Source organism: Zeugodacus cucurbitae, chromosome 5 (genome assembly GCF_028554725.1).
Source record: "Zeugodacus cucurbitae isolate PBARC_wt_2022May chromosome 5, idZeuCucr1.2, whole genome shotgun sequence".
NCBI classification, from domain to species: domain Eukaryota; kingdom Metazoa; phylum Arthropoda; class Insecta; order Diptera; family Tephritidae; genus Zeugodacus; species Zeugodacus cucurbitae.
Window position 1 is genome coordinate 43645019 of NC_071670.1, and position 16951 is coordinate 43661969.

General features: G+C 33.2%; 1 protein-coding gene across 7 annotated transcripts in view; it reads right to left on the reverse strand.

Moving 5' to 3' along the window:
* LOC105218149 (integrin alpha-PS2) overlaps positions 1-16951 on the reverse strand; it is an 80535-nt gene that overhangs the window by 28613 nt on the left and 34971 nt on the right. For all 7 annotated transcript variants that reach the window (XM_011193552.3, XM_011193550.3, XM_011193555.3 and 4 more), the window contains exons 3-4: positions 13107-13231; positions 2479-2576 (exon numbers count right to left, since the gene is read on the reverse strand). In XM_011193552.3, coding sequence (XP_011191854.2) covers positions 2479-2576; positions 13107-13231 — 223 coding nt within the window. The remainder of the gene's footprint in view (positions 1-2478; positions 2577-13106; positions 13232-16951) is intronic.

A 16951-nucleotide genomic window follows, 5' to 3' on the forward strand; every position in this document is an offset into this window, starting at 1 on the left:
TTGAATTTTATGTTCTATTTTCTATATGTTATTATAATAGTGATTGGTATTACTTTTAAGGAAAATAGAGAAAAGATCAGTTAAAAACCATTTTCTAGCAAGTTACTGTATACAGTTATATACAAACATATTTGATTTATTTTTCATTTAATTGTTGCTTTAAATGATTTGTTTTTTTTTACTTTTCCATATTATTTTAATCTGTATATTTTAATATTACTATTTAATTATATTTGATTAATACTGTCATCATTATTATATTTACTTTTAATTATTATTTTTTATTTGATTAATTTTATATACATTTAAATTTTGTTTAATATTTTATTAATTAAAACTAATTAATATTAAAGCTTGTTTTAATTTTATTTATTATTTTTTTTTTTTATTATTTATTCTTTATAATTTAATATTATTAATTATTATTTTTTATTTATTTTATCTATTACTTCCATTATTAATTTTTTATTATTTTTTTTTTTAATATTTACATAAGTTTTTCTTATATACGTTCCACAATTCTCTAAAATTAAAATTTCAATAAAAAAATTTTACAGTACAAATTATTTAAGTTTTTAATTATGTATATTTTTTAAATATTAATTAATTTATTTTCAATATATTTTTTATTTTATTTTATTTTATTTTATTTTATTTTATTTTATTTTATTTTATTTTATTTTAATTTATTTTTTAAATATTAATTAATTTATTTTCAATATATTTACTTTATTTTATTTTATTTTATTTTATTTTATTTCATTTTATTTTATTTTATTTATTTTGTTTTGTTTTTTTTTTATTTTACTTTAATTAATTTCATTTTTTTTATTTTATTTTTTTTTTTATTTAATTTAATTTAATTTTATTTTATTTTTTTATTTAATTTATTTTATTTTATATTATTTTATTTTATTTTATTTTTTTATTTTTTTTTTTATTTTTTTTTTATTTTTTTTTTATTTTTTTTATTTTCTTTTATTTTTTTATATTATTTTATTTTATTTTATTTTATTTTTTATTTACATTTATCCTGTTATCTAATTTACTTGTATAGCTTTCACACTATATAAATTACTTGTTAAATTTTTAACAGTCTCATAATAACACAAATGTTTTACGCCTAAATTCTGCTTATTTGCCCACATTTGCTTGTTCTACTGATTTGTGCTGAATATTCGGAAACTCACATTTATTTATACCAACACACGCCCACCCGCGAAGTTCACTAATACAACATGTAAACAAACATGAAAAGCAATTTATAGATATGTAAATGCAAAAGCAACAGCAACAAACACACTCACAAACACACATAACGTGTCGCCCGCCCACGCTAAGTGGCTTCCGCGGTCTACTCACGCTTGCTTTTTACAACACACCGACTAATATGAATATTTTCATATACATATACATTGTATGTATGTATGTATGTATTTTTATTTTTCCGCCCACCCACTTGCTACAGGTTGATTGGCTTTTGCATCGCCCACTTGTGTGCACCGACGTTGGCCAACTTCGTACACGACGTGATTTTCGTCGTTCCAGTTCAATAGATTTCGCTCAAGCTGTCACCAATGCCGACATAACAGCGTTTTCGGGGCTTATTGACAGCGATGATAATGGCCAGTCGCAAGACGTTTATATTTCTTTGTATAAATGTGTGTGTGTGTGCCGATATGTATGTTCGGCTCGGAACGGTAAATAACTGCATTAGCACACATGTCACATAGCGACCACAATTTGTCGAAACTAGTTCAGCAGTTTTTTGTTTTTGTTTTTGGTTGGGTCGGTAGACTGCGGTTGAAGGCATACATACATAAATATGTTAGTACATATATGTATGACTTCGGCTTAGCTCGTTTATGGCATTTAAAAGTACATCGGTATGACTAATCTTCGCCTAGGTATATATACATACGCAGCGTAAGCTGTCAGCGCTTTTGTGTCTGCCCCAAAAACGCTTACGCTGCTTGCTGCTCGTGTTAAGCAATGCTCCCGCGTTTTAACCGCATTATTGTAGTTGTTGTTGTATTGAAAATGAAAGTGCTCTTTGCAGGTAAACTAAAGTAAACATTGCGACGTTGTTAAATCTGCGTCTTTATTTGTCCAATGTCGTAAACCCAAAAATTTCGCTTGCGTACAAGGTTTTCGAGCAGCGTCGCATGCGAATCACAATAAACAAAAAATATATAAAAAAATAAAAAAATATAAAATCAAAAAATCAAAAAATCAAAAAAAAAAAAAAATAAAAAAAAAATAAAAAATAAAAATATTCCAAATCAAAAGTAAATCGTGCACTGACGCCGCTTGCACACTAAATTACCCACAATTTGAACACATTTAACGTTACTTTCACGCTTTGCATTTTAATTTCACAAATAATTCACTTTTGCCCTGCTCTTATTATTACCGCTATCTAATACATATATATATAGATATCTATTTAGTTGATTACTTTCGTTTTCCTTTACTTACCACAATCAGATCGTTGTCACGACTCGTGGAGACTGTGGCGCCAAGCCACTGATAGGATTTACGTTCGATAACGTCGCCGTAAGTGTTGCGATGATTTCCTGCAAGATATGCAAATGTAGCGTTAGTGATAAGATATTGACATGGTTTTCTTAATTACACATCGGTTGTACATTGAAAGCATAAGCGCAACTAAACTTGAAATTGTTGTAATTGACATTGTGAGAGAGTAAATAATATGCGATTTTTTAAAGCGGTGTTTAATATGTAGGCTGTATGTATAGCCGTCTTCGATTCGCAAAGAGAGTAAGTGGATAACTCATTAAAGTGGCAAAAGCACTTACAAATTTCTCTTTATTTATTTATAACAATTTATGAGATTTATACCAGTTGTTTGTTCGTTTCGCCACTCTTAAAAGTTGGAAGAATCAAAGACAACTTACATATCTTTTTGGGAAATTAAGTTCGTATATCTGATAAATATTTAAAGCTTGAAATTTTATATATACATATCGTAAGCTTCAATTTCTGAAAGCTGCGGTGCATACTTCTGTCTTTCGCCCTTTAAATTAGAGCTAGTGCTAAAGAGCAGTGGCTTTGATTTTTGCAAAATGTTGTAGTGATTATATTTTGTAATCGTTAAAAACAACAAATCCGTTTCTTAATTGAAAAATATAATTATCAGGAACCATCTTTTCCTTATAAACACATTCATATAGATGGTGTTTTTTAGACATGTGGTTTTCAATGCGGCAATACACTTTTCGGGGTTAATTTTTTAACAGTTGTTGCTTGATATATACCCATTCGGTTTACCAGTTCATAACGAACAGACTTACTCTGAAACCACTTTAGTTCAATTGTTGTAAAAAATGCTCGAAAACTGTGTTCTCAACTGGATTCGATACAGATTCTCAAAAATTATTTTTAAAACATAAGCCCTTATCTTTGTATTAAAGATAACTCTTGGCCATAATATTAAAACATATATGTTGTATATCTACTTGAAGGCCACATGTCTAAAAACTCTTTAGAAAAACACAAAATAAGTATAAAAAATATTTAAAATTACGATCAAATGTATACGTTATCTAATCAGTGGAAGCCTAAATGGGGCGTAAATATAAACAATTTCAATCTCATTGATGGCTGATTAAAATTTATCGATACATTTAATTGAGACTGGAAGTATTTATATTTTATATAAGCAAAACACTTTAGTATTATTAAATAGTAGTGAGGGCGAATAGTAAAATGTTTAGTTTTATAAAAAAACAATTATTTTAATTTTTATTCAAGACTTGAATTTAATCGAAAAAAATCGATAACTAAAATAATAATTTCCAAATTAAAATTATTTCGATATATTGATATTTTCAACGGTGTTTTGTCAGTTAATTATTCTCGTATTTTTAATGTCGGCATTTCACTATTGCATTTCTATTCAGAATTCAAGATTTTTATCGAAAAAATCGATAACCAAATTATAATTTCCGATTTCTAATTTTCCATATATATCGATATTCTCAAAGCTGGTTTCTAATAGTCAACAAATCACCTTAGTAGTGTTCTCGATTTAAGGTAAGCAATTCAAGAATGCCACATATCCTTAATCCGTATTTTACGAATTCATACTTGTTACGATGATATCGAAGTTTCTTTACTCATTTCAAACAGTACCTGGTACTTGAATATAGAATTCAAATTTATTTTCCTAGAATTTCCTGTCTTTGTGGTCCAAAACTTGATCGAATATTTAAAGAATCGATACGATATCGATTTATCGATTATTTATGTAGTATTCACTTTTGAAATATTGAAATTCAGCGGGGTTATCAAGATTCCATCTTAGAGACCTTATTACAGAGCTCGATTTTTCTTATAATACAAACAAACACATCACCATCTATAGGACAGCAAAACTCTCGATGGCTCTACTATCTATCGGTGTATATTGGGCAAGTTTGGTTTTGTCCAAATTTAGGTGGTGGAAAAAATGTTTGATATCTTTAGCTTTTGTTTGAAATTATTGGTATTGATATAATATATAATTCATTTGTCCTCTTAGGAAGTATTGCTCAATCTGTAGTCACTGAAGCTATAGCATCCATTAAGCAACATACAATATTTCTATTACTTTTTGTACTAATTTTTCTATTATGAGATAATTGCTGACTTGTTTACAATAAATCAGCTGGTATATACAATTACAATTAAACTTTCCTAACTCGAACTTTTATAATTTGGAGTTCTCCATAACTCGAACTCTTTAATTGGCAATAGAAGTAAAATTTCATACAAATTACCTTCCGTAACTCGACGTCTCTCTAATTCGAAGTTTTTTTTCGAGTTTGGGAAGTTCAAGTTTTCTTATTCATAGAAAATTTAAGTTCAAAAGAGAAAACCGCTTAACTCCATTGAACTCAAAATCTCATGAGAGCTACGATGGATGATTTTGATGCATTAATTCTGAATAAATATTGCAATAAGAGTAGTTTTAAATAACTGAAATAGTAAGCTCTAGGAATTATAATGAAAATAGTACTACTTTCATATTTTTCATAATAATTGAGTGTACAATCTTAAGTCGACTTAAGCGGTTTTCTCTTGGAAGCACTTAATCTTGATATTCCAAGTCATAAGTATAACGAAGAATTTAAAAATAGGTGTTTATAAATAAAAAAAAACTATAAATAAGATATTTATGATAATATCTCACAACTCTGATACATTTACAAATAAAATATGGTGCATACGATTATACAATTTGCCAATAAATCGGTGCAAATGCATTTCTTGTGCAGTGGTGCATATAAATAACTACACAATTTCACAACAAAGCCACACAAATTATCACTAGCAACATTACCTTTCAAGCGTATGAAGCATTTACTTAATCCTTCTATAAAATTTGTAAACAATTATTAAGAGTATGTAAGTGTGTGTGTGTGTAGACAGGAAGGAAGAGAAAAATTTATGAACAGTCATTATGAGCAATGAAATCAGCGGAAGACAAAATCACAAAAAAAAGAAGAAAGAAAGAAATATGGCTGTAATAAAGTGATAAACGCTTCATTTGATGTTTTTGAACATTTTTCAACACTTAAGGCATATTACACTGCGCATGCGCTTGCGCATTTCCTTTCCGATACGACACTGACACTGCAAAATTTTTTTATAAAAATAATTTTGATTTTTTGCTGTAAAATAAAACAGTCATTGTCATCACTGCCTGCCGGGCAGCGCGTCGCCACGCTTTGCATTTTTTTTTTTTTTTTTTTTGCCGCGCGCAATTGACAATCCGCCAATTGACGCATGCGATTTGCGATGCGTTGCACGTAGTTTGCGTCACCGCTGTTGCTGTCAACATGGTGCGCACACCTAGCGCTCAAGCGCATCGCAAGTAGCACTATATCACAGCCCATCCATATATATTTGGGTGCCGACAGCACTTCAATACCTAGCCTGTCCGCCAATGACCGCTTGTCGGCGGCGGCGGCGGCAATGCGACGCCCGACCAAATGACGTTAACGCGGGCGCTCGCCCATTCATCAAGCGCTGCAACGCCCAACCTTGGCGTTGTGTCGCGCGATCTTGATACGCGTCTCTGTGTGTGTGCGCATTTGCAATGTGGCAAATATTGTTGTTGTTTTTGCACATTTGCATAATATTTATAAGTTACGGTAAATATTTATGTTCGCATGTTTGTTTTTATGCATTAATTCTCGCTATATATCCACACACACAGCGCGCGCGGACATTGCTCTACCGCATATTGCATATTAAGCACTTAAGTGCAACAACAACAATAACAAGCCACAAGCACTACATATACACCGTGCCGTCGTTAATGCAGATGCAACTGAAAGTGAATTAGCGCACAACATTAAGTGCCAATGCAACAACAACAGCAACGGCTACTTAAGTCAAAAGCCGCAAGTAAACGGGGCGGATGGGCCGCGCCGCGCTGGTCGGATCGCCACACCAAAGCTGATGCGCACTCAAGAATTTCATTAACACTTCGTCAGCTCAGCAGTCAACTACTGGTGAAATATATATACTCCATATATATATGTATCTATATGTACTGTTGATGGCATCCAGCGCGCCAGTTGTGAACATCTGTCGAGAAGCTAACTAACAGTGCCTCCGCCTCAACCGCGCGCTCTACACTCCACACTCCGCTTGCCGCGCGGCACGCAATGCACTGCACTTGCAGACCATGCTCCTGCTAGCTGGCGGGCTGTCTGGATGTGGAAGCTGCTGAAAATGAACGTGTGTTGCTTGTGCGCTGAGTGCCGCCGCTGCGTGTAATAAACATGAATTTGCATTTTTATGGCGCTTTTAGTTGTACTTTGGCGAATTGACTTGCTGCCTCGCGCCGATTATACGCTGATTGCGGCACAAAGTTATAGTAATGAACCGCAAACTTCGAACAACAACAATAACAAAAAAGGAAAATAAAAAAACCGCGCCACAAATAAAAATAGCCAATAATGGAAGAAAGCCAGCGTAATAGTAACAACCGCTTTGGCGTTTGTTCGTGCATAAAACTTTGCAATCCGCAGATGAATGCACTGCACGCCATTCGCTGGCGATTAACGATGGGAACGTACATTGTAAATATGCGAGAGATTCGCAAACGAATGCGTCTACATTTGCATGCACACGCTGCACGGTGGTGCGTTTCCGCTATTTGGAATAGTAAACATTTCATTTATTTTGGAGCAGCTATGCATGAAATTTCTGAGAAAAAACAAGCCTTATATTATATAAGGGTATATTTTCAAGGTCTCGAAATGGGAGATTAGAGATATCCAAACTGGTAAATAGACTCTTTAATGTTTAGTATAAAGATTATCATTTATAACACAGAACTTATACATACATATAAACATAAAACCAATCGCAAAGTGAATGAAAGATGAAGTTAATAAAGCTCTCTTATTAGAAAGAAAAGAACAATATTTGAGGGTTTCCCCATAATTAAAGGCGGACGAAAACACTCAGCTACGGCGAAAAATAGGGAGTTTTTTTAATCAATCTCAATTATTATTGTAGAATACTCAGTAGAAGCCCGCAACGTCATGTCGTTCAAATGGACGAAAACACTCCAACTTTGTGTTCGATGCCTGTGGAAGCCGCGGATGAGGAAGACCTCCACTCCGTTTTAAAAAATATAGTATATATACTCAGTAGAAGAAACTGAGAGTTGCTAATTGTTTCTTTTCATTTCCACGATTATCTTAGCCTTAGTGAGAACAAGTGAATTTTATAGTTCTATGCTTCGAAAAAGCTTCATTTGAAAATTCCACAGATCTAAAACCTGCTTCTTTCTTTCTTGTGTATTAACATTTGATACATTTTCGGTTAAGAATTACAACCTTGACCTTGAGAATGATAAAATAGACAATTAAAGCTTTAGTTGTTATCTGAGAAATTAGATTGTTAAAACATGTATGATCTGAACTCATTTCTCAACACTTCCTCAACAAGGTGATAGCATTATACTCAACTTTAAGATAATTTTTTCGACAAACTTTCAAATCTCAAACTGTATTCGCAAGAATTTCTCAGGAACCACGAAACACAATAAGTCACTACCTATAATATGATATTTTTCTGAAAACACAAACTTAATTTTCATGATTTTGTCAAGAACGAGAGAACACTATAGGATACTATCTACAATATGATCTCTTTTTGAAAACTCTAACTTAATTCTCTAGATTTTCTCAAGAAGTTTTAAGTTTACAAAAATTATATTAATACTCGAGTGGGACTTCTTATAAGATTATATCTTTCTTATAAGCTTATAACTTTTGAAATTCTTTTTAAAATTTCAAACCCAAAAATTTATGCTATTTATGCTAAAAAAGATAAAATGCTATCATGAAATAAGACGTTCAATGAGAAGATTATTTCTGAAAATTCAAAGTTAATTCTTTATATTTTCTCAAAAACCCTATAAAATTACGTTAAGCTTTATGAGTTCATATTTTTTATTTTTTAGGGTTTGTAAAAACTTATTCTAAGTATCAGTGGCGATTATACATACATATATGAAAGACCTATACATATTCTAAGGGGAAAGTTTAAAATATCGCTCTGTGCTCTTAATTTTTATTACCTTTGATCAAAATCATTTTCAGATTTTATTATTATTCGATATCTCGGTTTAATGTTAAAGGTTTTCTAAAGCGTTAGCTATAGATCAGATTGTTTCGGAGCATTTTTATTTTATTTTTCGATAGATAGACAAGTAGTGATTTGGTATAGGAATGGCAACTCTATAAAGCTCTGATATTTTAGAAAATAATTACTAAATTGAAAATAATAAATACTTTCTGTAAATTATTGGTATAAAATAAATAAAAACCAAGTTTTGAAAATAATGTAGAATTTATGAAGTGAAAATCCTTAAGAGAATATTTATTTGAAAAAAAAAAGTTATCACTGTATAAAATACACTCCTTTTTAACTAACTTCGAAATTCAATCACATAAGCTTTCTTAATCGATAAATTTGTGGGAAGTCTATGAAATTTATTTTCGAAAAAAAAATATTTTAAGTCTCACTAAATCTTAAGCGCACGACACTAATAAGTGACAGTTGGTTTAGCGGATTCAGTGAATAATGTGCCATTAGACGGCATAAAAGTCGTGCTTTCGCCCACAAATAATCGACTTACATATTTTAGAAATTATTTTTTCGTTTTTTGTATTAACTTTCTATGATTCCGAAAGCAGTACACTGTATAACACACATACATGCACGCGCCCAATAACTGTCGCTTCCTCCGACATTGCAATGCCGTGATTTGCTGCAGCGCATCTAGACAACTCCCAAAACGCGCACGTTCCACTGCAGCCGAAGCTTCCGTCTGTATATTTGCGTGTCTGTCTGCTGTGTGTTCGTCCGTCCATCCGTCTGCATGACTACAAAGTGTTGAAATTAAATTCTATTTTGCCTCTTCCGTTGGCATTGTGTCCGCACTGCGCCGCGCAGCGCGCATCCTCAATAGCGCATAATAAAATATGGCAAGCAACAGCGACGTGCCTTGGACGTGTATCGACAAGATGTTCTGCATAAATTCTCCACGCACTTTATGCGAAAACTATGCAAATGCGCGCACACGCTCCACACCACTCCACTCCACTCAACTCGCGGCTAGTAACTTAAGCGCTGCAGTGCAACTTTTATTTTTAACAGTTTTTGTATTTGTTGTTTTTGCGCTTTTACATTGCGTTCATGTGGCGGCACCCGCTTCGCTGGTTGTTGGCGCACAGGCGGCACAGCACAGCCAACAATTGCCGCAAAGCGTATAATTTTATTTGCGCATCCGCTGTGCGATTTTGACGGCAGCAAGCGCGCTATGGCGCAGCCACAAATTGGCGGTAGCGCTGCGGTTATTGGTGCTGAAAGAAGGCGGGCGGTGGCAGTGTTTGCAGTAAATAGGGGTGTAGCGCATGCAGTGGAAAGGGGGAATAGCGCGCGCGCTATAAGTAGCTACTCCAGCCAGACCAACGTGAAGTAGCAAACATTTGCAGCCATTTGTTATTGCGGCGCAGCCTGTCGGCGGCTGTTAGTGCTGTGCTACCGCCACCAACCCATTAATGGTAATGTGCAACAAATCAGCGAGCGTGAGCGCGCGCCGCGGCCATTTTACCGACTACGCCGCAGTGAATTTATTTATGATTTGCAAGTTATTTGCAAGTGAATAATTTATATGCACTCACACACACACACACACTCGCCTAGGCAGATATACAGTTATATGCGCTGCAAACTGACCGCTACAAATGGAGTGCAGTGGAAGCTGTTGACGCGCAACGCGGCCTCAACCAGTCGCAACAACGCCCAGGCAATGAGGGTCGCGCCGGCCACCAGCCATCAGCCGCCAGCCGCCAGCAGCCATGAAATGTGTGAAATGTGTCGATATGCGTTGAGATTGTCGAGATATGTTTTTATTGGCATTTTACCTTTCGATAACGGAGAGAAATGTGTAAGTCGATAAGTAAGCAGCTTGTTTGTGTGGGCAACGTGTGGTCGTGTGGGCTCGTCGGCTGCACACGGCACGCGGCACCAGTGCGCTCTAATACCGTGTGGGCTGTTATGGTATCTCACTTGACGGCTCTCTGATTATTTTTTTATTGTTGTGGAAATAACATAAATCTCTTGCCACCACAGCAGATGGTATGGGATAAATGTATGCATGTGTATGTTTGCCTATCGCCCTGCGACGCGCTTTATTGCCAGTGCAACGGTCATGGCCCCAAATGCGAGCGTGTCAAATGAAGATGAAAGCTTTCAATTTCAGTTCCTACCTTTAAGATTTGTTTGAGTTGCGCGTTTTTTATGATCCCCATTTTGTTGCCCAACTGTTACAATTACTTTATAGCGGTGCATTTATTACCAAAGTCCAAAAAGCAAAAAAAAAATCAAAAGCATTCATATATCAATGCTAACACACACACGCTCATACCAATGGCGTCGCCAGTTTGACATAATGCGTTCCCACTACCAACAAAAACAACAACAGTTGATGCTGTGGCTGCTGATGATGATGTCTTTGCCGCCGCGCCATCACGTAAGGTGGCGTGAAAATATAAATTATAAGATTTTATTCTTAGCCGCCCAGCTAATGATTCACGTAGAGTTTGTAAGCAGATATTTATTATGTTTTTTTTATTTTTTCTCTTAAATTATAGCATAGCAAAGCAAATGCTTTTATACCAAATTCCATGGTTTGTGCTATGCTGTTGCGTGTGTGGCATGCAACCAGGTCACTTTGTGGTTGCAGCCAGCTAATTATATGCTTTAACAAAAATAGTGAAGAGGAAAAAATAAAATTTGAGGTGGCATAAAAATTATAAAGACAACACTCCCCTCAAATGTGCTTAGAAGAATTGCGCTTAGTGTGTCCATTAGTTAGATTATATGCCACTCTAGCATAAAATTTAATTACACATTTGTAGATGAATTGATCAAATATTCATAGCACCATTTGAATATAATTGGGTTAAATAAATTAAGAGCAAGTTTAGAAAGATTTTCTTTAGAGAGCAAAGTTATAAAAAGAAAAGAACAATTCAAATCCGCAGCATAAATCTGTTTTATATTAAATATAGCTTAACTAAAGAGGTTTATTAAACTAAAAAGACATTTTTCAAAAATTATTTTTAAATATTTTTTTTTAATATTCGACTTCATTTTGTCGATGATCCATATCCTACTGGTATGCCAACAAACTGCAAACCTCGAACTATCTCCGCGAACTCCATTGCCAGAAAGAGCCCCTACCTACCTAAACAGTTTGGATGCTGTTTTCTTTCAATAAACAGTTTTTTTTTTTCAAAAACATCTCTCAAACAAGAATTTAACTATTTTTCTATGTACATATGAAAGAGGTCTTTCATAATTTCATAAGAATCATTCTAGATTTAGTATTTTAAATGTTCCCAAAATTCTATATATTTTATAATGTCTTAAATGATTTTGTGTGCTAAGTCGGGAAGGGCGCCTTACCTTACAATACATATACTGTTCTGATCGATAAGAATGTCTCTGATCAGATCTCACCCAACTTTTCTTACAATTTTAAATTCGATATGTATGTATATCTTCGAAAGCGGAACAAGCGGAACTTTATCTTCAAGACGACAAAACCTAAGAAAACTTTATTCTATGTATGTATGCATAAGTCCAAAATAAAAAAAAAAATAATAATTATTGTATATTAGCTGCAGCCTTATTTGAACTGTATGTCACCACCAGTTCACCCAATTTGGTTCAGTTCAACAGAGAACGAATTCAAGAGGTTAGGATCCTCAATTCATATATTTTGGAGTAATTTCTCTGAAATTGAAACTAAAATCGAAAAGCATTGCCTACATTTTGGCGCAAGGCATAATTCAGAATTTAATAGAGAATTAGTATATCAAAACAATTGGGATTTATTTTCAATGAATCAGAAAACATCACATTTTTTTAAAATCCCAAATATTAGTTTGAGTTTTTTATGATAAATAATCCAAATTTATTATTCAGTAATCCCTATCGAACTCTTGAACAATAAAAAAACGGTTAAGACAAACATTTTCACTGTATTAGATTATTGAATTTTTTTTACATAACCTAAAATTAAGATTTAGTACCGTTTCCAGTTTTATGCGAATGATAAATTTATTAAGAAAATATATAAAAATTACAAATTATTTTTCTTTTCAGTTTTCAATATCCTTTATGGTTATATTTATTATTTATATGCATACGATTTATTATGTGTTTATTTTCGCTTGAGTAGAGTTCCTCCAAGTGGCCCAAAACACTTTAAATTCTCTTTTATTAAATAAAGTTTATTCCGTTATTACCTAAACTTGCACTTTACAAAATGGAAATGTTTAATTGCATGCTATATAAGCACAGCACTTTAATTAATTTAATATTTTTTTAAATAATTTTCATTTTCGAAATTCTACACTTTTCAAGTCGGTAGTTCCTTCTTTTTTTTATTTTATTCTTGTTTTTTTTTTTTTTTTTTTTTACCCCTCTTTTGTAGTTTTTTTTTCTGTCACCACTTATTGTTTTAAAATTAATTTCTTACTACTTGCCAACGGTCAGTCACTTACCTGAGGAGTCAAATTTCACCAAATTGCAATCACCGTCACTCATGCCACACTTGAAGACGGCACCCGCCTCTACCACACCCTGTTGGTATGAGGAGGTATCGAATTTAGGAGCGCCAACAATTAAACTGTAACGAGAAATTATTAAGAGAGAAGAAAATTAATTTCGTTTTCGAAATTTAAATGACTTAGAAATATACAGCAGAATGGGCGATTTCATATAGATATGTTTGTACATATATGTATATACATTTAGGCTTGGCCAGGTTTAAATAATTTTCATTCTCATTACTTCTAGCTGATTACAGCCGTGGCCGCGACCTTAAAAGGTTCTTAATGACCTTTGTTAATAATAAATTGATAGTTATTTTTGTTTATTTCATATTTTCTTAGCGCGTGCTTGGCAAAAAAAAAACTAGGGAGGGATTGAAAATATGTATTTATCTCTATAGACATTTATTGAATTTGAAGAAAGAAGCAGATTATTATTGCAAAACAAGAATTTGATTATTTCATAGTGAAAATATATTTTTTTTTCTTCAGCAAATTATTAAAATAACAGTTTAAGTCTGGTAAAAAGAGGAATTAATTTTTAGCAGTGTTGCCACTTTTTTAATTTTAATTCGAAATAATTGATAAGTTAAATTAAATATTACAATATGGGTGTCAAACTGAAGAGTTTTTAAAAACGGTACACATAAAAATATTTTTGAGTAGGGTTGCCAACTTTATTAAAATAATTCAACAAAAATATACGTTTAAAGACTTCCTACAATACAACGTTAGTATTAAATTAATGATATTTAAGAATTCTTACAAAATATAAAATTTTTGTAGGGTTGCCATCTTATTCTTATAAATATAAACAAATTTTTAATAAACTAATTAATACAATATGAGTGCCAAATGAAAGAAGAAACAAAAACTTGACTTGAAAATATTTTTGAGTGTAGTTGCCACCCTTTTTTAATATTTATTTTTTTATAATTTTAATAGAAAATAATTCTTTGAATTATCTGACATGAATATATTTACAATATTGATACAAAAGTAAAAAGATTTGAAATAGCTTGCATTTGAAAATATTTTTGGTACATGGTTGCCACCTTTTTTAAAAAAATATTTATCAAACAATTTTTTTTTTAAGATGGGTATCAATATAAAGATATTTAAGAAAGCTTAGTTAAACATTTCTTAAAAACGGTTGCCACTGTACACTTTTTTTTATTATTTTTATTTATCTTAATAAATGATTTTACATACCATTTGGGCATAGAACTGAATAGGTTTCTTAAAAAATTACTTTCGGTGACTTTTTTGTGAAGTGTTGCCAACTCAATTTAATAAAAATCATTCACATAATATAATATAATCTATGGTTTTCAAATGAAAGGTATTCCGAAAATGTTTGGTGAATGTATTGTCTGTAGAAATATTATAAAATAAAAATAATAATATAAATAAAATTCATTAATCGCAAACCAGACAAATCAATCATGATATAAAATTGTGAAATGGTACCAATAATTATTCCCCTACTCTTTGAATTTAATGTGTCACCCATTGAAGTTACTTCTGTCCGGTACTAGTTGTTCACTTCTTTTTCATTTCCATTTGATTCACAGAAATTAGTTGTCGATTGAAAATCATTTATCAAAATTAAGTTATGACAACTTAATTTTCGCACACACTGTAAGTATGTTGGAAAAAAATGCATATTGCCACAGAATAAGACAAAAATAAAATATGCAAAAATAGATTTGCCTTCGTTCAAAATATGCTTGCAATGCACTGGAGTGCAGTCAGCAATGCTGCTATGGAGATTTTTGCAATTTTCGCATTGCCACGCTGCCGGACACCCCGCTGCAGAGCCACGCACATACAATTGGCGTTGACGTTTTCAATTGGACGAGAGTAATTCATCAGACGCACTTAAATGCTTCCGCGGCTGTCACAAACAGTTGCCGCCGACAAACACAAAGCGCACGGCAGAGCGGCAGAAAGCACAAGATGACAAGATGACATGGGCTGACAAAGTTGGTGGAAGCCAAAAAGGGCAGAATTCAGAGATTAACGCTAGGAGCAGGGGCTTATGTATGGTTGCTTAAATGCTTGAAATCGCTTTTAGCGAGCGTTGCAAACGCCCTCATCTTTTGTACTTCATTACAACAACAACAACAAAATAGTATGTTATTGTATTGTTTTCACAGTACAGCATGCTGTGCTTGCTGCTGATATCCACTTCCGCATTCACTTGACTGCCAGAAGCAGGCACACACTCACTCGTTCTGCTGCTGCACCGGCTGTCAATGGATGAGTGAGTGAGTGAATGACTGGCTGATTAAGTGAAGTGAATGAAAGCAGCGAGTGTAGCATAAATCCCTTTCAATTAAAAATGTGATGTGAAATGTGTTTGCTTTGCAGCCAGTATCCCATGGGATGGCCGAGGGAGTCGCATGCAATCAATATACAATTGCTTTATCTTACATATGCGTTGATACATATATGTATGTATGCAATCATAAGGGCTGTTTGCACTGACTTTTGGGTATTTATTTACCCATAAGTCAATAGTATGCATATAATGTTAATCTGGCATAAAATTATTTGAAATGAAAAGCAGCCGGCTCGGCTGCAATGTCAAGGGCATTGACTAACTGACCCCTCACAATGTAACCGAAATGCAGCCGAGCAGCCAACTAGCAGTCAGACGTCTGTTGTTTTTGGCCGCACCTCTTCTTGTAATGAGTCGAAAATTTTGGTGTTATTGAATCGGTTAGTTATGGTGGCGCGCACGCGTCTGCGCTGCATCATATTTTTTCTTCATTTTCATGATTCGCTTCAGTCCACCTCCAAGCGCTGGTTGCGTTGAGTGTGAGTAATGCAAGCGTGTTGCCTTCTGGCTCTTACAAGCTGTTGCAGCTGTTATTACCGATTTGTTGACTAATTTTGCAGCGTCAGGTGATTGCATAATATTTTATTAAGTTGTATTACTTCATATTCTTAGAAATCAACTCACTTTCTTAGTTCTTCTTTCGTAATATGAAACTTTATTAAAAGAAATGGGGTTCGGTTGGTACCCTATATCAAGAAGTGGTTGGAATGTAGAAAAAATGTCTCAAAAACACTTTTTAACCTTCTTTTCGATACAACAAATTATCTGAAGGACCTTTCCTATACAACAACTGCTCGAATCTATGCAAAACTATACTTCTCTCAGCATATTTCAGAACTTCAAGCCCAAGAAGAGGTTTTTATTTTAAAGTAGAGCATAAAGGTACTCTCAATTAAAGTTTTATCGCCGCATAATATCATTTTAATGGTGCTAAATCTGAGTAATAGCCTTTTCGCACAGCAGCTAATTGTTCAATTAAACGGCATTTGCTCGATTAAAGCACTGAATTGGAACGTTTTACCATACAAAATAAAAAGCTTCATTTTCTACATTAATTTTGAATCGAATAATAATCGAGTTGAAAATGAAATGCAACTCTGCGACAACGAACGCATTTTTTGACTGCAATTGGCTGTATTTTTGATTAACTAGTATTAATACTACTCGACGGTAGATGTCGCTGCTGGAAATGATGGCTGTGGTTATTGAGAAAAACGAAATTACCAACTTCTTATGAAAAGTTAAAAAAAAAATGTATAACAGCTGATCGATTATCGAGTGGCTGGCAGTACGAAGTATAAAAACTGCTTTCACAATAAAAATTTTAATTGATCAATTAATTTGGCTGTGCGAAAAGCCTAAAAGATAGTACATGTGATTTATAGCAAATGTATTTGGATGATGCTAGTTGATACTTCCTAGCACATAGTTTATTACACTAGCCGGTTTAATG